Raw genomic sequence first — 27,902 nt, 5'->3', positions numbered from 1 at the left:
CCCTCTGAGCCCTACTTTCTTCTTTTCCATTGTGTCATTTTGCGTTGTGTGTTTCATATATACAATAGACTTTATTCACAAGAAGGAGGAGCCATGACCCAGGGTGAGGCTTGTAACACAGGGAAGTCTAAACACAAGTAGAAACTAAATAAATCCAACTCAGGAAAAAATCAGGGTAAAAAAAAATGATACCCACTTACAAGAAAAAGCCTAGTAGCCTGAAAATGCACCTGGTGAGAAGCACTTCCCACATGATACATACAGTGTGGATTGTATTGAAAATTCAGTATTTTCAAGCCTCCCGGTGTTAGACATCATTTTGCGGAAAAGTGACTGAGCCCGCTAATAGCTACTTAGATTAGTTAGTTTGCATCCAGCTTTCTGAAAAGAACTGTGAACATTACACACTTTGCTTAACTCATGGCACATTCTATTCAGATTCTCATCCTGTGTTCATCTGTGTGGTATTTGAACGTTCTGCATTAACAAAGGGAGGGGCCCTCCATGTGGGCTATCTCCATGGCACTTCCCCTCCATCCCTACCCAGCCACCTCTCCACACTGTCCATAGAGGGAGAGGTGATGTGGAAAAGGAAATGCCTAGTATTATTTCCCTCCTAGCCCCACAGAACTTAGCTGGAAAAGTAATACAGTTCCAAGTTGTATTATATTTTCTCTCTCTCACACACACACACTCTCTCGCTCTCTCTCTCTTTCCCCCTTCCCCCCACAAAGTGAGTGAAAACAGTTCCAAGTTGTATTATTTTCTCTTTCTCTCTCACACACACACTCTCCTCCATCCAACGAAGTGAGTGAAAATTCTGATTTAGTAATATTTTACACCCCCTTGGCATAAGTGATTAAACAAGAGAAAATAAGATTCAGACCACTGATCTAAAACCTGTCAAATAGGCTAAAATCAGCCCAGTGTAAATAGGTAAAATCTGTTGAAGAAATCAGGGCTCTGCAAATTACATGCGCAATCTTAAATCTTTCCACTTGCGTATATGCATGCTATAGAGTCTTTAATTGCATGATCATGTACTCGCTCACATTATATAATATAATACACCTTTTTTTCTTACTAACTTGTTGGTAAGAATATAAATAAGTCGTGCAAGATGCTCAAAAATTATGTAGGGCTCTGCAGGATTATTCCCTCATGTTGTTTTACTGGGGTCTGCATGGCTTAAGTAGATATATACAGTAATGAAAATGTGTGTATGAACATATATATAATTTAAACAATATGTTATGGTATTTGAGAACATTTCTGATCATGTAATTAAAGTCTGTATCATAATGCAAGCACATATGGGAGTAGAATTAAGTCGTGCATAACTTTTAGTCATTTGTAACTTTAAAGTTGCTCTAACAGGTTTTTTTAAGTAGAAAATTCTGTAGCTTTTAGTCAATGGAGCAGCACATGAAGACAGGTGAATGTACAAAGCTAGATGTGCCTGGCCATGGGGAACAATGATTTAATGAACTGCAGTGGGAAAATGTGCTAAGATTCAGGTCTCTTGTTTGCTGGCAAACACAAGGTGCCCAAATCTATTCTGTGATTTTGTCCACACCATTCTGACTTTGACAAGTGATGTCAGTTAGTCCAAGGCAGAAATGATAGATGACTTAACATACTGTAAAAAGAAAAGGAGTACTAGTGGCACCGTAGAGACTAGTCCTCCTTTTCTTTTTGTGAATACAGACTAACACGGCTGCTACTCTGAAACTTAACATACTGTAAGACTTTAGGAGATAGTTAGACAGTTGCTATTTTTGAAATGCCTGTTCTTTTTCTAATATTACTACTAGAACCCAGTATTTGTTTGTAAGAAGAAGGGCATGCACAATTTAATAAATTGTATCTTTAGCTTTCTGGTTGCCCTCCAGCCCATCTCTTCTATAGCAAAGAGAAATTGCAGTTCGTGATTTTCTGTCATAGAATTGCAAAAGACAGAGAAAAATATCCCATTTTAAAATGTCTGAAGGACAGAGCTAAATACATTACAAGAAGGGGACCACAGCATTCATATACGCAGGTATAGACCAGAATGAAGAATCTAATCTGCAATGAAGAAAAATCTGTGTGAAAAAGGAAGTTTAAGAGATAGTCAGACTAGTGTCGTCAGCGCTTTGAGATGTACTATATTTTTTTATTGCCAAAATAATAAAGACAGCTTTCTGCCTTTCGGCATCCCAGCCTAAATTGCTCTTCTTTTAAATGTTCAAGGGGGCCATGTTATATTGGGATTTCAAAATGGAAGCCACTCTTTGAGGAATCTATGCTAAGGTTATCTCCATGCTTGCCCTCACTGGTCAGAGTTGGCTGAAGTATTGTGATCAAGATGAAATACAAGTTGTAAGATGCAACGTTTACCTAGATAACCATGTGGAAAACTACAGTTGCAGTTTTATAGAAAATACACCTTTGCCCTTAATCAGTTTAGGGCTATTCTGAAATTTTCATGTATAAAACTCTCAATCCATTCCCCACCCCCGGAGCATGGCATTAGTTGTGAAATATATTTATATAATGAAAGGTGTAACCCATCAAAATGGGAAGGCAGTTACGAATGATTCTGTGATAAGATTGGAAAAATAAATATTTATTTCTCTGAATTCTGCCTTTGCAGTAGTGAGCTGGATGAAGTAAACTGATGGCCAGTGACATGGATAAAAGTAGATGCATTTAAATGTTATAGCTTTATCAGTTAGCACATGCATATGAATACTGCAGACCCTGCGTCAGTACAGTAATATGCACAGGGCCTGAGCGTTCACTCCTTATCAGGCAAAACTTATCAATTTCAATTGGAGTTCTGGATTGGGCCCCCTGCGTAGCTCAGTAAAATTAACTAGATAATTGATGTACTGAATCTCTGATCACCTGGAAAGTAAGATGCAAAAAATATGGGTAGATTTTCCTGAAAATTTTCCTTGGGGCTGAGGAAGAGAGCAGAGGGCTTGATTTTCATAGACACTGAGCATCCAAAACTTGAATGCAGGTTAATGGGCCCGTAGTGAAATCAAAGAAAAGTGCAGCTACTCAGAACGTCTGCAAGTCAAACTTATGGTATCTTGGTTTCACTCCATTCCCCATTTGCTGATTTTGACTGCATGGGTGAAGCAGTTCTGATTATCTATTTTTTTCCTGAAAAGGAGTTCTCAGTAGAGCTGATGTTTCTTGGTACTATTCCAAGGTACTGTTGTTGTCTACTTGTGGGCACAATTCATTTAAAACATTTTTTAATAATCCTGTGTGCTTTTTTGCATTTCAGCTTGTTAGTGACTTGTTAGAATTCTGTTTCTACACCTTCCGAGAGTCTCAGGCACTGAAAGTGGAGTTTCCGGCCATGCTGGTGGAAATCATCAGTGACCAGTTACCAAAGGTGGAGTCTGGAAATGCCAAGCCCCTGTACTTTCACAGGAAGTGATGGAAAATGTCTTAATAGAAGAACTTTGCCTTAAGTTTCCTTGTGTTATTCCACACCCATGAAGGACCCAAGAAACCACATTTTAAACGTGCTATTTACACTTGTTCAGCAGCCTCTGACTAGTCTCAAATCATGTGAAGGGTTTGGAAAACAGTTGATCTGGATTTGGCAAGACCTAGATGTTTGAAAATTACCCCCTTACTCCAAACACTTAGAAAATGTTCCTGTTCCTCTGGATGAAAAGCCATATCTAGTCAATAACTCTTTGATTTTGATATTTTAACAGATGGGAGTTTTAAATATGCCATGTAGTTTCTGGTATTGTTTGCTTGTTTTAAAAGGGTTCAAGGACTAATACAAACTTTTTAAAGCTTACCCCTTGGTTTGCACATAAAACGTAAAGTCAATATGGGGCATTAATATTCCTTTCTTGTAAAAATATATACAAAACCCCCCTAAAGTGTAAAGTAATAACAGAACATTTGGTGTGGAATACTCGTTATCCTCACCTGCGGCATTTGTTATCCTATGTTATCCATCATAGGTGATACACACTGTGTTAAGTGTCCATTTACTATTTAATTAAAAAGGATAAGATGTTAAAACAAATGCCTCAGTTTCAGTTTATAGTATCTATTGTGCTGGCTTTACAAATAATTTTTCGCAGTCTTTTGCTGTACTGTACATTGCTGTATGTATAAATTGTGAAGGACCTGAAATAAGGTGTAAGGAGCTTTTGTAAATGAGAAAAAAATCTTTAATGGTTACTAGGATGAATGGGAAAGTATTTTTGAAAGAATTCTATTTTGCTGGAGACTATTTAAGTACTATCTTTGTCTAAACAAACAAGGTAATTTTTTTTGTAAAGTGAAATGTTCTGCATGCATAATGAACCGTTTACAGTGTATTTAAGAAAGGGAAAGCTGTGCCTTTTTTTAGCATCATATCTAATTTACCATTTTACACGATCTGTTGTAAATAACCACACAACCTTTTTCAGTTGTATTTAAGCCTACTTTTCGGTACATTTTTCTCCGTTTTTGTCAACTGCTTGCAAGTATATGTGACTTCAGCTCATTTTAGGAATACTGCTTCATATTTCTGTAGGAAACTACACTATGTTGTGTTTGCAGCTTTATGGTGGTTTCATTTAACAAGACATTACAGTCTCTCAAAAGCTTTTGCCAGCTTTATGATGTGGTGAGTTTCTGCCCTCTACTCCAGATTCCTCAAGGAGATAAAAGCAAATCATAGGATGTTAAATGATTTTTTTTTTCTTTTTCAAAATTAAAGTTTTCCAAATTCTTTGTTATTCCTTTTCATTTTGAATGCACGTAACCTTAAAGGTCCAGTTGTCACCTCTGATTTAGGAGAGTGAATTCCAATAATGGTTAAGGGAACATACAGATCATTACAGTAAGTATACTGTATATATTTTGATTGGGAAGGATGAATGTACGGTGCTGGCAGATTATCTTGGTGGGGTTTTTAGTTATAAATTCAAAACATTAATGTAAAAATGTAAGCAGACCTACATCTAAACAGATACTTTCACTGTGAACATTTCTATCTTAGTTATCAATTTTTGTCTCAAAACCATGTCCTCTGGTGTAAGGAAGGCTATGAAGATGCACCTTTCATGGGGTGACTTTCACAATTTGTAAATAAATACAAAATTCTGGAGTAGAATAGAGACAAGATGAACTTTTCTGAACATCACTGTTACTATTATATATACACTAATTTGAATAGAATAATTTTTCAGAGAGTCATGATTCCTAAATTGTCTGTCTGGGCAACAGTGACATTTTTGAGCTACAGCTGTCCCTTGACCAGTCAGAATGTAGCATTCTTATAAATGGTGATCTAATAAACTCACCCACTCTTTCTAATTCAAAACTCCGAGGTGTGCTTCTGGCACATGCAACATAGAGTCAACACTGCTTGTCTTTTTAAATGACACCTGCCTTATGCAATGGGTAATCTGTAGAGGCTGTATTCAGAGAGGGGGATCTTATATATAAATGTATACATACATATATTATTTGCAATTTTGGAAGTCTAATTCATAGGTAGATCCTTAAATACAATCAACTGACCTGCACAGCAATATGAAAGCCACATGTCCAACGTGATAAATACACAGCATGCAGAATGGTTGTTTACAGTAATGACATGGTCAGATATCCTTTACTTTTTTTCTCTCTAAATACTGATAATGGAATTTCAAAATAGCCAGGTTTGGGGTGAATACAGTCTGCAGCAGCTTTTTATATTAACAAAGTTACTAGCTCCTTTTCTATCTCTAAGTAACTTTGCTTGGTTAAAATAGCAAAGCCATATTCTAAACTTCACCGTTAAATGCCTGTCCCAATACAAATTGTTGTCTGTTTGCTCTTTTTTTGTACCTTATTGCTTTTAATCTTGGTTTGGTACAATTCATAATTCACAGAAACTTCATATAATTACAAACACACTAAATTAGTTTTAAAAAGCAATTTATATCTTTATGCAAAAACGTATGTCTGTCTTTGCAAACAACTGTAAGAAGATTACAATAAATCCTTTACTTTAATCACCTGTTGTTTATGAAACCATTCATTGATTTTTTTTGCTAGAAATCATTCAATAGATATAATTGGATACAGATGTTTTAAGAGACAGTACTCTCTTCTCCAGAATACTTATGCAGAATAGCCATCTCACATTAACTAACCAAATCTACAGCAAAAAATATAAAATACTGTTTTAGCTACAACAAAGAAATGAAAGTATTTTGAACTTGTTTAGAATGAAATAGGCATTTGTCTCCTGCAAAATATAAGACAAACTCAGTGAAATTTCAAAATGTCTGTTTTAAAAGTGGGCTTATGCTGATTGCATTAAATAATGTTGTTGCAAGGAAAGAATGGGGATAGACCGCAAGAACATTGCATACACATTATAAAATGTAAAATAGTTTTAATGTACTGCAGCAGGTATTTCAGGAATACTAGATCACATTGTGCAAATGTTCAGTTGCACAAAATAAAATAGAAAGGCTCAAGTTTGCAATATCAAATTCTTATTAAAAAGATACTTTACAATCAAGCTAATTCATAGGGTGGTGTTTTCACTGACTTGTATAAACGTGTATGAATTTAAAACAATCTACAATTAATGCACTTTTAATTGTTAAAGATTTGACTTTCTTTTTGTAGAGCAATGTTTTCAGCTGGAGGTCAATGACTTGATAAAATAGACAGCAGTTCTGAGGTCAGTGGAATGTTTAAGAATTCTTGGAGTTTAAATAGATTTTTGGATGAAAAATAAAAGCAGTCAGCACTCTGGTGTAAACAGTAAAATCTATGCATAATGATGCATTTATAATTAGGGGTTTGCTTCTGTATGGTTAAAGCTTTTTAAATAAATAGAAAATATTGTTTGGTCTTTGTTAATGTCTGCAAGTACACTTTTTTAATATAAATTGTACAAATATACATGGATTAAAATGGTTTGCAAGTATTCCTTGCGCTTTAATCTTCACTAGTGGATGGTGCATTGATTTCCTTGGAAACAAGCCTGTGTTTACTTCCAAACAATCTATTTAGACAACATGAAATTAATTGCAGTGTTACATAATTGTTGTCATTCTTCATGCACATTGAAATCTATTTTTACAAGCCTCTTTATAATGGTGGGTTGTGGTGGCGCTAACATCCACACACTGCCTGTTGAGAGGGCAGGTGCTCAAGGAGCGTGGCAGGTCCCACCTTGGGAGCTTGCTTAAGCAAGTTGGGCAACTGTGTTTTCCAGGAGAGCTGGCATGAGACTGACACGGAAGGTGAAGCACGTCTCACACAAAAGAAACGCGAGTGACAGACAAAATGATGAACTACGAAAAGGTTTAGCACAATAAAAGCTGGAGTTAGGCTCTTACCTGTATCTTCACTTGGAATATACTCTCCTACAATGGCTACTTATTATTGTCCACATAATTAGAATTTTCCCCAGTGCATGATTGATTGCACAAGTTCAGAATGCTAGGAGCGTGCGCTCTAATCCTCTGAATTTCAGGCAAGAGCAGCAACAATCACGTTGCACCAGAATGTTTTGGTGCCAAGAAATCTTAATCCTACCCTACATCTTCGAAACTCGTTCAGCAGCAAAGAATAACAGTGACCTCACAAGTGGTAAGGCAAAATAACACGCCCCTTCCCAAAATGCTTGAGTGGTGCAACAGTCAATTGTGTTGATCTGTGAAGGTTGTGTGTTTTGGAGTACCAGTTTGATGAAGTTGGGGTACATGTTGGTTATTGGCAGTGCTTAATTTGTAACTGATGCGGCAAGCCTAGAGGTGCTGGAGCTCAGCGCTGGTTTTGGGTGTCTGTTTGAGATGGAAGTAAAAGCTTTATGGAGTGTTTTGGGGCATTGTGGCCAATACAACTGTGGAAAAGAAATGTACAATTCTCTTCCCTTAATTTCCATTCTTTTAAAGTTTTGGGTAGATGGGAAGTGTCCTACCTCTACTTTTAAACTGCCACTAAAGGCAAATTTTGTTTGCTAATATCAACAAGGGTGACTCAGTGCTGAACATATATAGACCAGGACGACCTGCATTCAGCCCTGTTTCAGAAAACCATGTCAAGCCCCATTTAGTGTGGTTTATTATAGGGAACATAGGTAAGTTAGTCCTGCACTGGTACAGCTGCAGCCTTGCTGTTTAATTAGACAAGGCAGCTGAGACTGGGACAGCAGGCACTGGGGGAGATGGGGTGGGAAACCAAAGAGAGAGTGTGTGTGAGAGTTAAGGGGGCCTGAATTATCTGCATGGTGCAATTGTGGAGACCCCCATGCTGAAGTAAAGAGCAATGTACCAGCATGGAAGGGCAGGACTTGTCTCCACAGTAACTCCTCACTTAAAGTCATCCTGATTAACGTTGTTTCGTTGCTGATCAGTTAGGGAACATGCTCGTTTAAATTGTGCAATGCTCCCTTACAACATTGTTTGACAGCCATCTGCTTTGTCCACTGCTTGCAGGAAAAGCAACCCATTGCAGCTAGCTGGTGGGGGCGTGGAACCAGCAGCCCCCCTATCAGCTCCCTTAAGTTCCCTGTGCAGCAACAGCCCAGCAGGCTATCAATTGCCAGCAGTTCAGCTGTCCCTCCCCCGATTGCCATGTGCTGCTTCCCAGAGCCTTGTGTTTGCTGTGCAGGGGAGGGGGAAAGAAGGGGGCTAATGTCAGGGTGTCCCACTCCCCCCTACGCTTTCCCCCCACTTACCCCTTCCATATAGAGCAGGGTGGGAACAGGACGGAGAGAGCTTGCTGGCCACAGCTGCTGTCTCAACTTTCTGATCTTTTTAAAGGCAATGTACTTAGAATGGTGTCAGCATACTTAAAGGGGCAATGCACATCTCTCTCTGTCTGCTGTCTCCCCTCCCTCCATTTGTGCTGCCTTGTAGAGTGTGAGGCTACATTAACAACAGCCGAGTGCTAGTTCATCATTTAGCAGTAAGGCATTCCCTGGGAAATATCCCACCCTCTGACTCCACAATCACCATTGCTGTGTACAGTATTAAATTGTTTGTTTAAAACTTGTACTCTGTGTGTGTGCGTGTATATATATATATATTTTTTTTTTGGTCTAGTGAAAAAAATTTCCCTGGAACTGAAACACCGCCCCCCAATTTACATTAATTCTTATGGGGAAATTGGATTCGCTTAACGTTGTAGTTATGTTCCTGAAAAATGTGACGTTAAGCAAGGATTTACTGTAACTAAACCAGCAGTCATTCCCCCCTTTAGTTATTTTGGTGCTCGTCTGTGTGGGGTTACTTAATCCAAAAGAAGAATGCCCTACTTCAAGATTACATGAGTAAGACTGGATTTATTATGTTAAAACAGATCACACATTGTGTCCACACACACACTTGCACTGAAGTAACTGAATATGTGAATTACAACCAATTTGATTATTTCAGTTCTAGTTACGTAGCCAAGTTCTGAAAGCTCTGCAGCGAGTCCTCTGCTGTATGTGAGCAAGAATGCGCCTGGAAGGGGGAGACGGGAAACCTGCCATGAAGAGCATTAAGACAAATGATTTTCTCAGGCCTCTGTGTAGAGTTAAGCACAGAGGATTCTACTGAGCCTGAACTTCTAGAGCCAAGGCAGAATAATGGAGCAAGAGCCTGCCAGCACGGGAGGGGAGATGAACTTTGCCTAATTACTGTCATTACTGAAGTTTCTGCTGATCAAAGAGGTCCTAGCTCCTGCATTCATTGTTTGGCCTAGGGTCCAGGCACTTACACTTGTTGTTGAGGACAAAAAGACAGTCTGAGCAGAGCACTGAGCAGAGCACTTTATATCTCTGGAGACATAAAGCTAATTCCTTCTTTTCTACCTGATTCACTGTCCTAGAGGACAACACTGGTCTGAGAGGGTCCCAAAGTAAAAGAAACACGGTTAGTGTGTGTGTGAGAGAACTTTCACCCACCTGCCAGGCGAGGAGGATAGACTAACTAGGACTCCAACAGGAGCACAACCAGTACCCATGCTACAACACTAGACCACCACTGTGCGGAACCAGCTGCCGAGAACCCAGCAGTGTTCTGCTAAAGAGAAGTGAAAACGGCTGCAGTGCTGAAAACCTGAGAAGATAGGCCTTCGTTCAGCTACGAAGAGGGGCGGGGAACAAAGGGGCAGTCAGGCTATTTCTTATGGCCACGGGAAGGAGGAGCAGACAGCAGCAAGCCCGGAATCAGGCTGCAATGGCTGACACAGAGTTGAAATAAAGCAGTGTGGAACCCAAACCCCACACCACAATTAAATCTATGAGACTAGAATCAAATCTCTTAGGAGAAGGGAGTAAAAGGCCTCAGAGGCAGTGTTGTTAGCTTGCCCAATGGGGGAAGGCTCCCTTGAACACTTTATCTTTCAGTGGGGATCAGCACAATTAGCATAGACTACCCTGAAAAGTGCTCTCCTTCTGGCACTGGCAATTGTGCAGGATAACCACCGAAAAGCTAAATAGTGGCACACTCATAGATGACTCTCCCTATTCTTGTCACTGGAGTCAACATTGTCATTAAGCAGGTCTTGGAGGGAAAGGAGGAATTGGATTCTGAGAGCTAGACCCCAAGCTTCCAGGAAAAGAGGCTTTTTTTATTATTATATGCTTGGAAGAAGTCTTTCCTTATGTATCTTTTAACTTTCACAATTCTTTGTCTCTTCGATGCATGATGTCCTAACACTGATTGTCTGAAATACTGCACAAGATTAGGGTGACCAGACAGCAACTGTGAAAAATTGGGACAGGGATGGGGGTAATAGAACCTATATAAGAAAAAGACTCCAAAATCTGGACTGTCCCTATAAAATCAGGACATCTGGTCACCCTACACAAGATGGATGGAGAGAGGGAACACCACAGACAGCGGGGCTACCGCTCTGTTACCAAGAGCTACCAATACTTCATAGGCTTCTCTCAGCAAGAATCAGAGTGTAAGCCAAGGTGGAAGACCCTTCCCACCAGTGCCAGAATTACCAGAGCTGAATTCTTAAAAGTAGTAGGCGGTGTGTTTAACTCAGCCCAGTTCAAGCCCAGCTTACTCATACCTTGCTTTTACAAAAGCCACAATGAATTAGGAATGAAAAATGAAATTAGCATTACCTCTCCTACCAGGAACTAATACGCTTAACAGGGTCCTTGTCCTCTTCTTAGGGTTGCTTGGAACTGGCATAGATTTACATGAGCTACCAGAGGCAAAAGAACCCGAAATAAGAGGAAGCTCAGAATAGCTTATGCAGGAGTCTGCAGACCTGAAGGCAATGCAGCAAACTGGATCATAGCAGTGGGTGAGGTGGCACTCCACAAGTTAAATCTCTTACTACTTTTCCTCTACCTTTTTTAACCCACTTCATTTGTGTGCTAGACCAAGAACTAAGGCATTTGGAAGACAGTGCAGGACCAAACACACACTGAGCCAAAATATTATGCACAGTTTGGTGCTATTGCTTGTTCACAAATGAGTGACTGACTCCATACTTTAAAAAGATTTTAACTTTGACGCAACTTTTAGCTGTCCCACTTACCATACTAATCATCAGTGGGAACACAGTGGGAACACAGAGTCAAAGCATAGCCTTATTCAGACAGTGCATTGCATTTATGGCCAACGCTTTTAGGATGCAAATGAGTTTGCGCAGGTGTAGTCCCATTGGTCCTTTTGTTGTGATCAGAGACCAGAATACCCAGCCAAACACTGCTTTCCAAACCTATGATCTATTGCTCAGTGTTATCAGAGGGATTATTTCCTTACTGTTGTGAAAGGGACAGATTAGAGTGCTTGATCTCATTACAGTAGTCCTACACCATCTTCAGTATAACCTCCCATCCAGAATTGCCTTAAAGCTGTTTGGCAAAGCTCACCACCCCCTCAGACACAGTGACATATACTAAACCTCATAGCTTGGAAGAGTTCCATTTGGACCACAACACCAACTCAGCCCACCATCTGGAGTTCATTTGTGTATACTCGGAAGATCTGGGCAAAGGAATAGATAATGGCATTGCATGAAAACTTTTATTTAAAAAGAAAATGAAAGAGCATTAACTACTCCTGTTTTAAGACTAGTAACTTAATATATCTGCAATATTTTTTGGTTTGCAAAAATAGTCAAACCGCATGAAGCTCACTTTAATGCAGTGTATTAATCTTAAAAGGCCGTGTTATTTGTGCATTTTTTTAAACAAGAGGGGAAAGAGAGAAGACAAATTGCACTCAAAACAATGGTAACTACCTTTCATCGTATTTTTATCATGCGGCACAGAATTGTGAGATATACAGTTCACGATTGGCCTAGATTCCGATACCTTTCCCAGGCACACTGATGAGTACCTTATTGCTCAAAATGGGGCTACTTGAGGAATAAGATACTATTCAGTAAAACTAGCTACTACTCAGTATAACTATGGGCTGCACAGGCCCTGTAGGACGAATAAGGCTTGATTCTATGTTCTTTGAAGTCAGTGGTAAAACCCTCCTTGACTTTTAATGGTTCAGAATCTGACCTTACATCCTGAAACATATCTAGTAACATGGCAGGGTGAGAATAGGGGCCCCTGCTAAGGGGAGAAGAGGGACACAGAACTTCTGGCATGGAGGCAGAATGGTGTGTGTGTGGTGCAGAGTGCCTGCAATAGCAAGGGATGGAAGGGTGGCCCACAGGGAGAACTCTTGTGTGCAATGAGCTCGTCCTTCAGACTCAATGCAGCATGTTACCCTGTAGTTGTATTTAGCAGATGTTAATGAAATCAGTAAGTAAGTTGTTTGCTGTGGGGAATGTTCTCCCTAACTCATAGCTGTTCTGAATCAGCAGTGCCTTCCTCTTTACTGATTCTGCACACACACCTTCCAGTAACTAAGAGAAGTTTATTTCAGTTACTGATTTATAGAAACAGAGCAAATCATTCTCCAACAACATGAGAGATAGACAAATAGTAAACAACATTTAATTTACGGTGATTTTTTTTTTTTTTTGGATGACAAACCTGTACTTTGAAAATTGCACAATATGGAACCAGGAGGTACTGGAGCCTGTAATAACGTTAATGGGTCCTGTCTTGAAAATAATATAAATGAAGCTATACACATTGCATAAAGGCATCTGCATTTTGAAGACACTTGAAAATCCATGTTCCCCCTCTCTGTGGGTTTTATTTATCTGATAAATCTGATCCAGCTACTTCCCCTCCCCTTTCAGAATATTACTTTGCCTTCAGCATAAGAGCCTCTTTGCCCAATAACATTTCAGAACCAGAAAAATAGAGGATTGCCAACATTTAATGGTGGATATAAATACAGTTTTCAAATTTCAATTTAATCAGCACCAGGACAATGTAAATACTTTTAAACTTTTCTCCAAATGGCAGCGGAGTCTGAGTTCAAGCACATATCTAACTTAAAATTCTGGTTATCCTGCAAACAGATTGCTGTTGTGCTTTGCACATGTAAAACCCTGTTCATAAAATTAAACTACCCCTCCAGCCCCTCCCATCCCCCACCCTAAAAAAAAACACCTTACACATCACATCTCTGCAATTCCTATTTGGCAACATTTTGTCTTTATACAGATTAAACTCTTCATCCCATTGTCTAGCTCTTCCTTGATTAAAAGCAGTCATCAAAGCAGAGAAGTGACCAACAAAAATCCATGGATACCATGTACACCTTCTGGGCGTTAAATGCAGAGAGCTAAAGAAACTGAACATAGTTTTGTGGAATAAGTCCTCTCCTGCCATTTAGAGTTCCTTCAAGCCATCCTGGTTCTCTGGAAAATTGCACTACAGAAGGAAGAAAAAGGTTTTATTAGTCTCCACTGTATTTCTATTAAACTTGCAGCTTCAACTTGTATCTTCCTGAAAAAAGCACAGCAAAGCATTAAACCTTTTGCACAGACCAGTGTGGAGACCATAGCTAGGAAAGGAGGAGGGTTCTGATTAACTCATTTAAATATTGGTATGTGCCACCTAGGAGTTAGGACATGCCAGACTCGCAGGGGTTCTCATAACGAAAATTGTGGTGACCTCGGAGCGCAGCCACCAACTCTTGCTAGTGTCAATTTTTCCTAAAATACTTAATTACCTTTAGGAAAAACAAATAAATATGCACATATACAGGTCCAAATCAGTGTAATTTATTTACAGAGGGTTTTTTGCAACCTAATAATAAAAATAATATACAGTTGTCTCTATTCTTTACTGGATCTAAACAGAATAGAAACACATAAGGTGCTTTGCATGTTCTTGTCTTTTATTTTATTTGGGGGCGTTTGTTTGGGGGGGTTGGTTTTTTTTTGCTTGTTTGGTTGCTTTTTTAATGACTTGCTAGCTAGTAAGTCTGCTTCTGTGAAATGTGATTCCTGTACGTTTGTTAATATCACTTTTCACTGTCTTCTACCTATCAAGTCTGCTGCTGTGAAAAGTGATATTAACAAACATACAAATACCACTTTTCACAACAGACTTACTCGGCTCTGGTAAGCCAAAGGGCAAATTAAGCCCTGGATGGGGAGGTGGTTAAGGAAGCAGCGGAGGTCCGGGGTGATGGGGTGGAGAGCCTGGGGCTGGGGCCAGAGGACAGAGTCCACCACCCAAGAGCCAAAGCCTGAACCCGACCGCCCCTGGGAAGGTGGGGAACTCAAACTGGCTGCCTGTTTGTCTCTCTGCTGCTTCCCCCCACCCCCAGTCACTGCTAAGGAGTCTGTGGCCACATGAAAAGCCCCTGGTGACCGCATGCAGCCAGTGGCTGTATTCGAGAAACTCTGTGCCAGAGGCCATGGTTGAGCATGAGAGCCAAATCTGGTTGGGTTGGTTGGTTGCAGGAAGATTGGGCATTTTTTGTGGTCAGCCTAGGAGATCAGGACATGGTGAAGGGGTTTGAAAGGAAGGTCTGGGAAGGATACAAAGTGAAAGTGCTTGCAGGGCACCATATCAGGAGGAAGGTTAGATCTTGACTCTTAACAGGGATTATAGCAGTGTTTAAAAGCTTAGTGCGGAGCGGTTACAGTTCTTGCCAAGCACAGTAGGGGAAGTTTTAGCAGTTGAGAACAGGGCAAGACCAAAAACTTGTCCTGGGTGTAGGGGGTGAGTTTGGAAGCTTGGAGCTGTGGGGGAAGTCAGATCAGGTTTTACTGCAAGAGGTTTAAGGCATGTGAAGTGTTGGGGGGGGGCTAGACGCAAGTCAGGTGACTTTGGCTCATGGGGCTTGGATTGCAGGGCTATAAAACTGCCATGTAGACATTTGGGCTCAGGCTAGAACTCTGGCACCCTGGGCATCAGAGGGTACCAGAGCCCAGGTTCCAGTCCAAGCCTGAACATCGACATTGCAATTTTATAGACCCGCAGCCCACAAGTTCACATGGGCCAGCTGCGGGTGTTTTATTGTAGTGTAGGTGTGCCAGGAGACACTTAGGTTCCTTGACTTTCAATTAAACTTAGGCTCCTTAGTCACTTAAAAATGGCACGTGTGTACTTCTGAAAAATGTACGATGTGCACGTTCTTTTCCTCTGTCCCAAGGTGAATTCTATTCACTGCTCTGGCAAGTGCTGTCAAAATAAAGACTGTAGTGTGAAGAGGACTTTAAAAATGTAGAGAGCAGAACTGCCTTCAGATTTTAAAATGATGCTTTAACAGTTATAGCAGTAATCTGGCAGCACATTTTGTAATGGAAGATTTTCATTTAAAATTTACCAAAGGAAAAATAGTGCATAGACAAGTACCTTTTTAAATCTCTCCACACATAGTAACTTACATTACTATTAATAATTAGCATGCCCGCCCGCCCTTTGCCACTTTCATTCCATGACTACAGCCTACGCGCGCACTCACTTATAAATGCAACCCTGACACCACCACGGAGCCTCCCTCCAAAAGTTTCGTCACCCCAGTATGGCTCAACCACAGTGAGCAAACACTCACACTGCTGAGACAACCCGGCCCTCCTCCTGAGGGGGACACAACCGCAAGACTGGCGAGTGAAAGTCAGAACTCACTTTTATCAAAAAGGAACATGAACTCAGGACACAAACAAAGAAAAAACTATAAATGTGAAACTCTTCCTTGCAATTTGGAATTCAAAGTCTAAAATATATTTTGGGCAAATCAATATATAGACACAACAGGGGTGAGGGATGGGGGGGTCAGACATACAGTGTATACAATTCAAAGGCCCAGTTTAACAACCCCAAATTAGGGTACATATACAGTCAGATCAAATTCAAAGAGTTGAAGTCACTTGGGAGTTGAGGACACCTGACAGGATGAAGACCTAAAACTGTTGCAGAAGAGGAGATCTTAGCTGAGCCACATGAGATCACTGGATTGGCAGCACTAGCAGTTAATTTTAGAAGCCACTTTATGAATAACTGTTGTTTAGATTTTAGTGTGAAATAACCAATACAGCACTTTAGGATGTAACCCCCGGACCCCATCATTTAAAAATGGGATTTTTGAGTGAACAATATCATTTTCACCCCAAGGAAACCAGAAATGGAACAGCAGGGATATTACAGGATCAGTAGCGAGGTGCAAGAGAGCTCTGTGTTTGGGAAGTTTGCATACCATCCATCTGCATTACACCTGGCTCAGGCAGAATTATTGGTATGTCACTTTCATGAAGATAAAATTCACAGGGGTGCTGTGAAGATTAAAGAAAAGGACAAAGTAAGTATAATGGTGAGATCACCACACTGATGTTGATCCAGATTTATAAACTGTGCCCAGACTAGTAGGCCCTAATTTTAACCTGCTTTGATGTCTCCGTTTTCTCCATTCATCTTTTTCCTAAATGTATTGTACAAACACATTCACTAACAATCTCACCAGACTCAGTCGCTCTGGATCATACACAGTGCCATTAAAGTTCTCTTTAAATCCAAGTTGTTCAGCTCCAATTTTTCAGGAAAATCTCCAGCTCAGGAGCAGCTCTTTGGTGTCCCCCTTCTGTCATTTCTTCTCAATCAACCATGATTACAGTTCTTAGCACTTTCTCAAATCTGCCTCTATTAAAAATACCTTGCTGCAGAGACTATGCACGGGGCCTCAAAACTACTCATCACTGGACCAAGCATCCCACAGGAGTTATGTTTTATGTTGCCCTGGGACAGGAAGGGACAGTATGTGTAGTTCAAAAAATACAGGGCAAAGAAATTAAAATGAACTATGACACAGCGACATTAACCATGGCCTGGAAAGACTGCACCACATTGCTGATCGAAGACTAATTCTCAAAAGCTATCACCTCCTGGGCCAGTGGGAATACCAGCTGAGAAACCCACTGCAGTACCTGAATTTGCCCTCATTACCTCATAGTGGAGACAAACTTGGAGAGAGGTTCCAGGGTGAAGGTCTAAGGAGTGCCACAGAAACAATATTACCAGTTTTACCTAGGTAAGCTAAATAGATGGTGTTACTTCTAATTGCAAATAGGTTTGCCAACTTTCTAATTGCACAAAACCAAACACCCTAGCCCTTCCCCCTTTTTGAGGCCACGCCCTCTGCCCCACCCACCCCTTCCCCAAGGCCCCACTCATTACATTCCTCCTCCCTTGGTGGCTCGCTCTCCCCCACTCTCACTCACTTTCACTGGGCTGGGGTGCGGGAGGGGATGAGGGCTCTAACTGGGGTTGCGGGCTCCAGGGTGGGGCCAGAAATGAAGAGTTCAGGGTGCAGGAGGGGGCTCCTGGCTGGGGCAGGAGGTTGGGGTGTGGGAGGGGATGAGAGTTCTGGGGTGGGGTCAGGGATGAGGGGTTTGGGTGCAGGAGTGGGCTCCAGGTTGGGGGGGTCTGAGGATGGGCTCTGGGGTGGGGCCAGGGATGAGGGGTTTGGGGTGCAGGAGGGGGCTCCAGGCTCAGGGGTGGGGCTGAGGGATTTGGAATGTGGGCTTACCTTGGGCAGCTCCTGGTCAGCGGCACAGCGAGACTAAGGCAGTGCGCCCCAAAAGTGGCCAGCAGGTCCAGATCCTAGGTGAGGGGGCCAAGAGCCTCTGTGCGCTGCTCTCACCACAGGGACCACCTCTGCGGCAACCATTGGCCTTGGTTATCGGCCAATGGGGGTGCAAAGTTGGTGCTAGGGCGGGGGCAGCGCGCAGAGCCCCCTGACTCTCCTCCCCCCTGCCTACGAGCCGGACCTGCTGGCTGCTTCTGGAGCACAGCGCAGAGACAGGACAGATACGGACTAGCCTGCCTTAGCCACGCAGTACCGGCGACTGGACTTTTAATGGCCCAGTCAGTGGTGCTGACCGGAGCTGCCAGTGTCCCTTTTCAACCAGGTGTTCTGGTCGAAACTAGATGCTTGGCAACCCTAATTGCAAATACTTATTTAGGCCCATGGTCTGAGTATTCCTACATCTCTGACTGCCAGATGCTGGGATTGGATGACAGGGGATGATCACTTGGTAAGTGCCCTGTTCTGTTTGTTTTCTTTGAAGCATCTGGCATTGGCCACTGTCAAAAGACAGAATACATGGACCAGTATGGCCATTTCTTATGTTCTTATTATGTTGAGAACCTGCAAGAAACCCCACCCAGAGACCTGCTTGAGTCAACAAGGGCTTGTCCACATGGAGAGTTGTTCCCGAATAGCTGTTTCTGATTAACTCCATATGTGGATCCTCTTATTCTGGAATAAAACAGGAATAGTTAACCCACTGTTGGTCATGTCTGTGTGAACATTTAGTTTGTGGCAAGTTGGATACTGCTAAGGCAAAAGTCTCAGACAACTGCACACGCACCTAGAATGGAATACAGTCTAGGGCCAGGCTGAGCAAAAGGACATGTCCATGACAATAATTGATGGGAGAGCATTGTTAGATTAATAACAGTGAGGCCAAGAGCAAAAGCAGGGGGGAGAAAAGGAAAGAAGAACGGGGGGGGGGAGAGAGACAGGAAAAACAGAGCTGGGGGGGAGGAGGGGAGACACATAAAACCCTAATGGAAGCAACACCTTTTGTCAGACACTAATTTAACAGTTACTTTAATGGTTGATATTAGCTATATGTCAACTTGATTGATGCATTGTCACTTTGATAGTTAAGGTTATTGGTAGAGCAGCAAAATTGATGTATTATTATTTTAATTCTTCATTTGGGGGCTTATTAGGGCATATGGGAATTTAAATTGAGTAAGTGAAGAACCTGAATTGATTCAATGGAGTCTGATTTCAGTATAAATGCACCAGGGGGTAGATACTATAATAGGTGAAGAGACAGGTACTTCTCTGAAGGAATTTCAAAGACGGGCTAAATACAAGGAGATGGCTTTAAAATATTTGAAGAACATGAGATTCCCTAAATACCTTTTCATTCTGACAAAGCCTGTTTATGATATGTCCAAATGGGAATCGTTATGAAACACTGTCATTATGTCATGTCTAGTCTCACCCTGACCACATGACTTCTCTGTTGTTTCCATTTTCCTGTCTTGCTTTTTAGATTATAAATTTTGCCCTCTTTTCTGCTTGCCTGGCATCTAGGACCTTGTGCGTGATACCAAACCAAATAAATAAAAAGCAGTGAGTCCATTGGTGAGGCTATAATTAGCTTTCACTATGATCCCATTCTTATTCCCCACCCCTAACTACAAATTACTGTATAGTCCAACTTTTAGGAAGGATATAGTCCAAAAGCAGTCTGCTGCTAAGAGCACTACCAAATTGTACTACTATCAAAGGGCAGAATTCGGCCAGGGTGAGAAGGATTTCAGCTCCAAACTCTTCTTATCCTGGTGCAAAGAAGGAGGGCAAAGCAGGCCAAGGGAGAGAGGATGTGCTGCTGGACGAACTTTACTGCTGCTCTGAAAAAGCAGTAACATAATTCCTGGCTCCTAACTATCCCCCTGGACATAAAGTACCAGCTGGCTGGGGGCCTGGCCATGCACTGTAACTGAAACACCATGCCCTGTTGGGTGCACCCTGGATTTGGGCAACTGGGCCTCACTCCTAGGACCCTTCCTTTGCACTAGGAAAGAATCTTGGCCTGTGGCCATATTAGTGCACAAGAGAGGGGACAAAGCTCCCAACAGTCCCTTCTCCCCCACTCAGCTGGTGAGAGTGCAACACAGGGCAGGATTCAGCCCTCGGTGTTGTGTTAGAAAGCCCACCCTGTACACCATTTGCTTCAAAAACCCAGATTTTTCCTCTATGTGGATCTCTGACTGATAAAGATCCCTCCTAGTCATGTTAAAAAAAATGGTAAATTAAAATAACTTGCATTAGAGACTTTGAAGAGAACAATCATTTAGCTAATTTCTCTTTAAAAGGTCTCCCACCTAACTTGATGCAGACGTGATCTGCCTGCAAGGCAGCTCTGTGACAGGAAGCACGTCCACCAAGCACATTCCTTTACTGAGAGTACTGGAGGGAGAAGAGTGTGACTGGGGGCCCCAGATCTTCTCATCTGCTGTAACACACAGAACTGAAACCAGGAGCAGGCTTGTTTGGGGGAATATGTCTCTGCACAGCCAAACAAAAGTTTGTGATATACGATATGTCTGCTTAAATTAAGTTTGTTTTTCTGGGGGCGGAAGAAAGGGGGTTCTTGTGCAGTGAAAAAAACATTTTGCTGAACTCCCCACTTGTTCCAGCTTATTAAAAAACTCAGAAGAAACATTCTGGTGGGGTGGGGGAGAGGGAGGTGATGAAAAGCTTTTAGTTTCTGAGAAACTTTCCACACACATTTTTTGGTCCAATATAACAGTTAGTAGGATGAATTGCTGAATATATGGGCCATATTTAGCTATCTTTTTTTTAAAAAATATGCCTGTGCGTTGATTTTTTAGCTGCTGTAGTCTGTATACTTTTTACCTTTTCCTACTGGATCTAAGCTGGGAACTTGGAATTCCCCCTGCGTTAGGGGCACACTTCAGAGATTCTCTTCCTTGGTGTCTGTGTGTCACTCTAAGCACATACTAGTCAGTATAGTTTGGCTGCACACAATTTAATCCCTCCTTCCCCTAGGACAGTGTGTCACAATTTCAGAGTAACTGCACATGTATCCCCCCTCCATGGTCCACTCCAGGAGTACCCAGTCAGGTCTCTGGTCTCCAGCCATCAACTGACTCTGGGCAGTCCTACTCCTTCTGACCAGAGGTTTTTAGGCTACACAGCTCTCTGCCTTACACTATGATATCCCTAGCAAGCCAGTCTGCCTCTTGGCCAATGCCTGTGCTTTGCTTTCTCTCCAGGGGCTCACTAACAACAGTGCATTGCCCATAGTTACAAGTCACCACTCTGCTCTTTCTAAGCAAGCAAATTATTCGTAAGGTTACAGAGAAAACACAATAAACACAAACAGATTTAAATGTACCAGGGGTCACCCATCAGTCTTATGGGTCCTTACTAGGCCAAATTCTTTCCAACCCTTCTGTAAAGGCTGGGGGACACACTGTAGCAGAAGGTCCGGTCCATTGGCTGATCAGAAAGAAGGCCAGTAGTTGGTTCAAGCTCATCCTTTTATAGCAGTGGTTTTCAACCTGGGGTCTGCAGACTATGTCTAAGGGGTCAGTGAAAGTCTATTGTTACCCTAGAAAGTGTTTTTCAATCTGTGGTTCACAGACTCTGTCTAAGTTTTCCAAAGGGGTCCACACCTCCATTCAAAATGAAAAAAGATTGAAAAAACATTGTTTTATACCAAAAGCCCTTTCTTTCTTACCTAGTCTCTGGAAAACCCAGTATATGCAAACCACCTCACAGGGTGAACCTTCTCTGGAATTGTTTAGTCCCAGTGATTCAGCTTCATCACCCACACGGTCTTTTAGTTCCTGGAGGAGCTGTGGTTACCTTTCCCCCATGGAGCAGAACACAGTCATATATAAACCATTAATTAACGTAATACAATGGTCCCCAAAGATCACAGAATCAGAGAAATGTAGGGCTGCAAAAGACTATGAGAAGTCATCAGTTCCAGTCCCTGTGCTGAGGCAGGACCAAGTAAACCTAAACCGTCCATGACAGGTGTTTGTCCAACCTCTTCAGAAAAACCTCCACTGATGGAAATTTCACAGCCTCCCTTGGAAGCCTATTTCAAAGCTTTACTAACCTGACAGAAAGTTTTTCTTAATGTCTAGCCTAAATCTCCCTTGCGGCAGATTCAGCCCGTTACTTCTTCTCCTACCTTCAGTGAACATGGATAACAATTGATCACAGTCTTCTTTTTCACAGACTATTTGAAGAACTTATCAGGTGCCCCCTCAGTCTTCCCCCACCCAAGACTTAAGTATGCCCAGTTTTTTAACCTTTCCTCATAGGTCAGGTTTTCTAAATCTTTTATCATTTTTATTGATTTCCTCAGGACTCTCTCCAGTTTGTCCACATCTTTTCTAAGGTGGGGCACCCAGAACTAGACACAACACTCCAACAGAGGCCTCACCAGTGCCCAGCTGAGCAGACAATTACCTCCTGTGTCTTACATATGACATTCCTGTTAATACAATACTAGCCTTTTTTGCAACTGCATATTCAGTTTGTGATCCACTATAATCCCCCAAATCCTTTTCTGTAGTATTACCACATAGCCAGTTATTCCCTATTTTGTAGTTGGCATCTGATTTTTCCTTCTTAAGTGCCCTTGTCTTTATTGAATTTCATCTTGTTGAATTCAGACCAATTGTCTGATTTGTTAAGGTCGTTTTGAATTCTAATCCTGTCCTCCAAAGTGCTAGCAACCCCTCCCAGGTTGGCGTCATCTGCAAATTTTGTAAGTATACGCTTGACTCCATTACCAAAAAGTTATTAATAAAAAAATATTGATTAGGACTGGACCCTGGACTGACCCCTGTGAGACCATGCTAGATACGCCCTCCCAGTTTGACAGCAGAGTTGCGATATCTGTCACACAGCACATATCAACTTTCTGACACTAGTAGCAAGTTGAACAACTGGTACTAAATTAGGAGGTACCAGGTATGTTGGTCAAGGGAAGAATTTCCAGGCTCTTCTGGATCAGTGTGCCCCTTGTTCCAGCACACAGATCTCAGCATTTTTTACAAAATTTTCAGAGAATAACTTGGGAGCTTCAAACTGCACAAAATTTGGGTGAGCATTTTGATGAACTTAAGTTTTGGGGTTTTTTCAGTGTGACACCATGTATCAAGGCCTTGTAACAGAGGAGGTTGTGGGGTACTCTTGCTATCATTTGATGTTTTCTAATAGCAGTGCATAGTACATTGCATTCATAGGGCAATAACTGCCAAACATAACATTTAAAATCCTTCACAACAGCCCCTGCTTCCATGTCCCCGCATGCTCTGCTGTCTTCCTGGTGAGGAGAAGCCAGGCTGGCTACTCCTTCTCTGGCATTTTTAGGGGTAGATGACATGTCCAGTCCCCTCCTAGATCTTCAGGAATTAAATAATAGTCCCTGCTAGCACAAGGGCAGAACTACAGGAAAAGCTCCTGTCAACTCAGTGTCCCTGGGACAGAAGCAGCTGATGGGAAGCTAGGATAGATGAACTAAATTTGGGATGCCCAGGACAAATCAGGATGGTTGGCAAGTACACCCTCAAAATGAGGATCTCTTTATGGACACCCATATTTATCTGTATATTCATGTGCATAGACATACACCATCACTTGGCCCCACGTAATGCATACTCACCCCTTATATACATATATTCACCATTCCTCCCTGCCCCCTCCCCCCCAAAAATCCCTATGCTGCTCTAAATCCTGAGGTTAACTTAGGAAAATGATGCCTCAACACAAAGCCCCATGGAATTTACAAAGCTAAGTTTGTGAAAAAGAAAGTTCACATACAGAGATGCTTTTCTGTGCTGCCAAATCAGCATTTCTACACAATTGCAAGTGCCTCCTCACCTGAGCCTAGAGTATCATCACCACAGTGTGCTTATACATGCCCAAGAAAATGTATATCAATACGCCAGAAATCCATTAAGTTCCGGACTATTTGTAGTCAGCCACCTTGGCATACCACTAACAGTTATGAATGTATTTTTGTCTGAGGCCATTTAGGAGGGTTTTCAGTTTGCTTGTTTTAACATTTGTGTGTACAGAGTACTTACCATCTTCAAAAACTGCTCCTATTTGAAAAGATAATTCAGAGCTATGTTCTGCCTCACAAGGGTACACTGCTCTTGCTCTTCTGTTGAGAACACTGAAAGTGTGACATAAAATGAAATATGCTTATCAATGGCTAAAAGAAACAAATATCCATTTATAACACATTTGGGGCCCAATTTCAGAACTTTAAGCACAGAATTTCATGTGCACAATTGCGTGTTCCTAATTTGCACACACAAACAGCACAATTTCATTTCACAGCTTGCCATCTGAACTTGTGCATATCCAGTTTGTACATCTAATCATAGCTATGCACACACACTTGTGCACATCTCACTTTTAAAAACAAACTATGTAAAACACTGCCCAAGGAAATCAGCAATGAAACAAACATTAGGTAAAGGATAGAGTACTTAATCTTAAAATCATAATCTTTAGATATTGAGACCCATTTAATCAGGGAATTTCAGCTTCACGTTTTCAGTCTTCCTGTATGCAGTCCTGTATTTGAACTGTTCTTGTAGTTTCTTACCATACAACAGTCTAGAAAACCACAGAATATGTTCTGTCCTATGTAAAATTTTGGATAGTATTCTAGAGATGTATTTAAGAGGTTTGATAATGAAATATCACTGCAAATTTTTCCAGGATAACTACGCACTTCTGAAGCTACCATGACCAGAAATCTTAGAGCTTTTTTGGCTAAATAAACAGTAACTGGATGCTTTGCAATGCATTATTTTGACAAAGTAACCACGTTATTAATTCATCATTTGTTGAGTCCTCACAGCAAAAAAACTGTACAAAAAAAATTGGAAGGGACACCGTCCCTGACCCAATGAACGTGCAGAGTCAAAAGGACAATACAGCGGTAGCACAGTGTAACACGTGGCCAAAACCAGAATTTTTGACAAAGTGGCGTAGAGGATTTGTTAGTATGTCTGACTGCTTTCCCTAGCAAAGTTAGTAGTACAGCAGTCCTTTGTTTAAGAAGGAAAAGATGAGGTGATAGAGGCCTAGTGCATCCTGGGCAGAAGGCAGAGGGAAAACAAAGAAGACGGCACAATGACAAGAGTGGGAGGAGATTGAGGGGGCAAAAGGAGTGAGGAGAAAAATATGAAAGTAGAGACATGGAGAGTGGAAGAATTATGCAGAGTCTTGAAGGCAAGGACAAGAAGCTTGAATTTGATATGGAAGGCAAAGGAATACAGGTGGAGTTGTGTTTTGATTAGGGACCATCCACCTGTAATATAGTAAATAGTTGAGGAAAACAGCAAATAAGATACATTATAAGCAAGAAGTAGAGATCCACTCAAGACAGTTCACACTGTTGCCATTATTCCCCAAGCAGTTATAACTACTACCTTGAGCAGTATGAGGCATCTCTCTGCTTGCAAATGGCTACATTCTTGAATCTGCGGTGGTTTCTGTATTACAGTGGTTTTCAACCTTTCGTCATGTGCAGACTCCTGAACATTTCTGAAGGGAGGTCCAGACCCCATTGGAAATCATTGAAAGTCTGTGGACACCCCAGAGAACAGGTTGAAAACCACTGTTCTGTGGTCATGAGAACCCGTCCCAGACCCCTTAGACATGGTCTGCAGACCCCCAGATTGAAAACCACTGCTGTGTTACAGTAGAACCTCAGAGTTACAAACACCTCGGGAATGGAGGTTGTTTGTAACTCTGAAATGTTCATAACTCTGAACAAAATATTATAGTTGTTCTTTCAACAGTTTACAACTGAACATTGGATTTAATACAGGTTTGAAATTTCACTATGCAGAAGAAAAATGCTGCTTTCCCTTTGGTTTTTTTTTCAGTAGTTTACACTTAACATAGTATTGTACTGTATTTGCTTTTTTGGGAGGGGTGGGGAGAAGGCTATCTCTGCTGCTCCCTTATTGTGTATTTCCAGTTCCAAATGAGGTACGCGGTTGACTGGTCAGTCCCTAACTCTGGTGTTCCTAACTCTGAGGTTCTATTGTACATTAAGACCCAACTTTGCTTTTTTCCTTAGGACAATGATAGAGAGAGAAGGAAGTAAAGAAAACATCAACAAAAATTGAAGTGTACATTGTACCTTTCAGCCGGTCTGTCACTCCCTGTGGCAGAGGTGGGGAAGGGGAAAGATGACAGTGCTGGAGTTCTGGTAGTTGAGGTAGGTGTTGTGGTGGACTGTGTATTCAACCATGAGACCATCGGTGAACGAGTCTGACTGGGGCTAAGGGAAGAAATTTTTCAGGGCTACATTAATAACTTGCATGTAATTCTCTTTCACATCAGAAACATTCCATGTGGGACTCTGTGACAACTGAACTCCTTAAAACTCAAGATTAGTGGGGTCACTGAACTGATTTTCCAGCCATGGTTCTGAACGTCCTGACGAAGTATTTCTCCTACATGCCCTATATCCCAGGACAAAGACATCTCTCCAAGTGATGATAAACTCGATAAAAATGCAAACGTTTCCAATTCCTTATGTAATAAAGGCAGATACAATGGAACCACATCTTGCAGGCTATTATTTGAGCTGCCACTACCTACGCCTTTACAAGTTTTGACAAATCTATTTTAAGATCTTTTCAGTACTGCACTAAGCCATGTGTGGCTGGAGGCTTTCAAAAGAGGTTGTAGCTATTACAATGGTGGGATCATGATGCTGGCTCTCAGCATTAGTGTCACATTTGAGCACGGCATGAGCCTTCATGGCCTCTGTCAGGGGTTGTGGAGATGTCAAGAGAACAAAGCCCCTCCCAACGGTGATATTAGAACAATGCTCACTGTGATGCTTCTGGACTGAGATCGAGAGGCCACACAACCTGGGCAGTTTGTTGAAGATTCAGACCAACCAGAATCTTTGGAAAACAGTAACTTCTATATTTATGAGTCACAATGAAATCTGGCGTAGAAAGAAACCCAAACCTTTTTCATAACCTTATTTGCTGAGCATAAACAATGTGCTCATCTGTGAACAGAACTGACGAGAAGTCGCAATGACTTTACCATCCAAGAATATTATATATTGTGTGTGTGCGTGCTCAGGTGCACACGTGCCAGGAAGGAGAAATAGCTATTGACCAGGGTTAAACTTGTTTTAAACTCTGTGACTGTAAAACACAGACAAGCTCCCATTCTTCTCACATACTACACACACTACTTCTAATTTCATATGTTAAAAAACTAAAAGACACAACAACCTTAAGTTTCTCCCTATTTTGAATCTCATTTCAGGATACACAAAAAAGGCCAAAGTGGTTAAAAGAAATGAACATCCGTATCTTTTGTGGAATAAAGGCGCTGAAGTGCAAGCAACACCTATGTAAAAACACAGTTCAAATGACGAACATGTTGGTAACATTCATTGAGGCATCATCACCAATCATCCTGCAGGGCTAACTATGCTAATCTGACTACATTACTGGTTAAGTAAGGTGCAGACTTGTACATGCCTGAAAATATTAAGGTCCCGATTCGCAGACTTCAATAACTCAATGCTGATTTACATCTGCTGAGGGTCTTAAAGTATGTTTGTATTTAAATAAGCCCAACATTTAAAAACATCATATGGATTGTTTTTTATTTACTTTTAATATTTCCCACTTTAAAACCAGTGCCAGGCTGATTTCTGAAACCCATATAAAGTATAAAGAAAGGAAAAAAATATTCTGGGTTTGTTTACTCTATTACCAAAACTAAAGTATATCAGCACCCACTTAAACCACTAAACGTAGCAACCACCAACAACTCAAGGATGTTCTACCAAATGAAGTACCTTCTCGAATTGCAGTTCAGATTTGGCATCCTTGGTTCTCAACCAGTGAATAATGAACATATTCATCCATGAATATTTGGTTAAAAAAACAAAACAAAAAACCCCCTACCAAATGTATTACTCTGTTTCTAATTATT

At 41.4% G+C, this 27,902-nt stretch overlaps 2 protein-coding genes across 17 annotated transcripts in view; one reads left to right on the top strand and one right to left on the bottom strand.

Annotated features, from left to right (window-relative positions):
• The window catches only part of NR3C2 (nuclear receptor subfamily 3 group C member 2), a 280,828-nt gene extending 272,583 nt beyond the window's left edge, over positions 1-8,245 (top strand). For 9 of the 11 annotated variants that reach the window (XM_073341312.2, XM_073341313.2, XM_073341310.2 and 6 more), the window contains one exon: positions 3,281-8,244. In XM_073341312.2, coding sequence (XP_073197413.1) covers positions 3,281-3,436 — 156 coding nt within the window. In that variant the 3' untranslated portion in view covers positions 3,437-8,244. Of the gene's footprint in view, positions 1-3,280 lie in introns of all 11 variants that reach the window. The other 2 variants (XM_073341308.2, XM_073341307.2) reach the window with 2 other exon arrangements.
• The window catches only part of ARHGAP10 (Rho GTPase activating protein 10), a 259,804-nt gene that overhangs the window by 1,154 nt on the left and 230,748 nt on the right, over positions 1-27,902 (bottom strand). For 2 of the 6 annotated variants that reach the window (XM_073341319.2, XM_073341322.2), the window contains exons 21-23: positions 26,074-26,214; positions 23,993-24,084; positions 12,769-13,759 (exon numbers count right to left, since the gene is read on the bottom strand). In XM_073341319.2, the coding sequence (XP_073197420.1) occupies positions 13,671-13,759; positions 23,993-24,084; positions 26,074-26,214 (322 nt within the window). In that variant the 3' untranslated portion in view covers positions 12,769-13,670. Of the gene's footprint in view, positions 1-11,877; positions 11,961-12,750; positions 13,760-23,992; positions 24,085-26,073; positions 26,215-27,902 lie in introns of those variants that run through there. The other 4 variants (XR_012158590.2, XM_073341323.2, XM_073341320.2 and 1 more) reach the window with 4 other exon arrangements.

Source organism: Lepidochelys kempii, chromosome 4, assembly GCF_965140285.1.
Source record: "Lepidochelys kempii isolate rLepKem1 chromosome 4, rLepKem1.hap1, whole genome shotgun sequence".
Taxonomy (NCBI): domain Eukaryota; kingdom Metazoa; phylum Chordata; order Testudines; family Cheloniidae; genus Lepidochelys; species Lepidochelys kempii.
The sequence above is the reverse complement of the archived record's forward strand: the minus strand, read 5'-3'. Positions and strand labels throughout refer to the sequence as shown.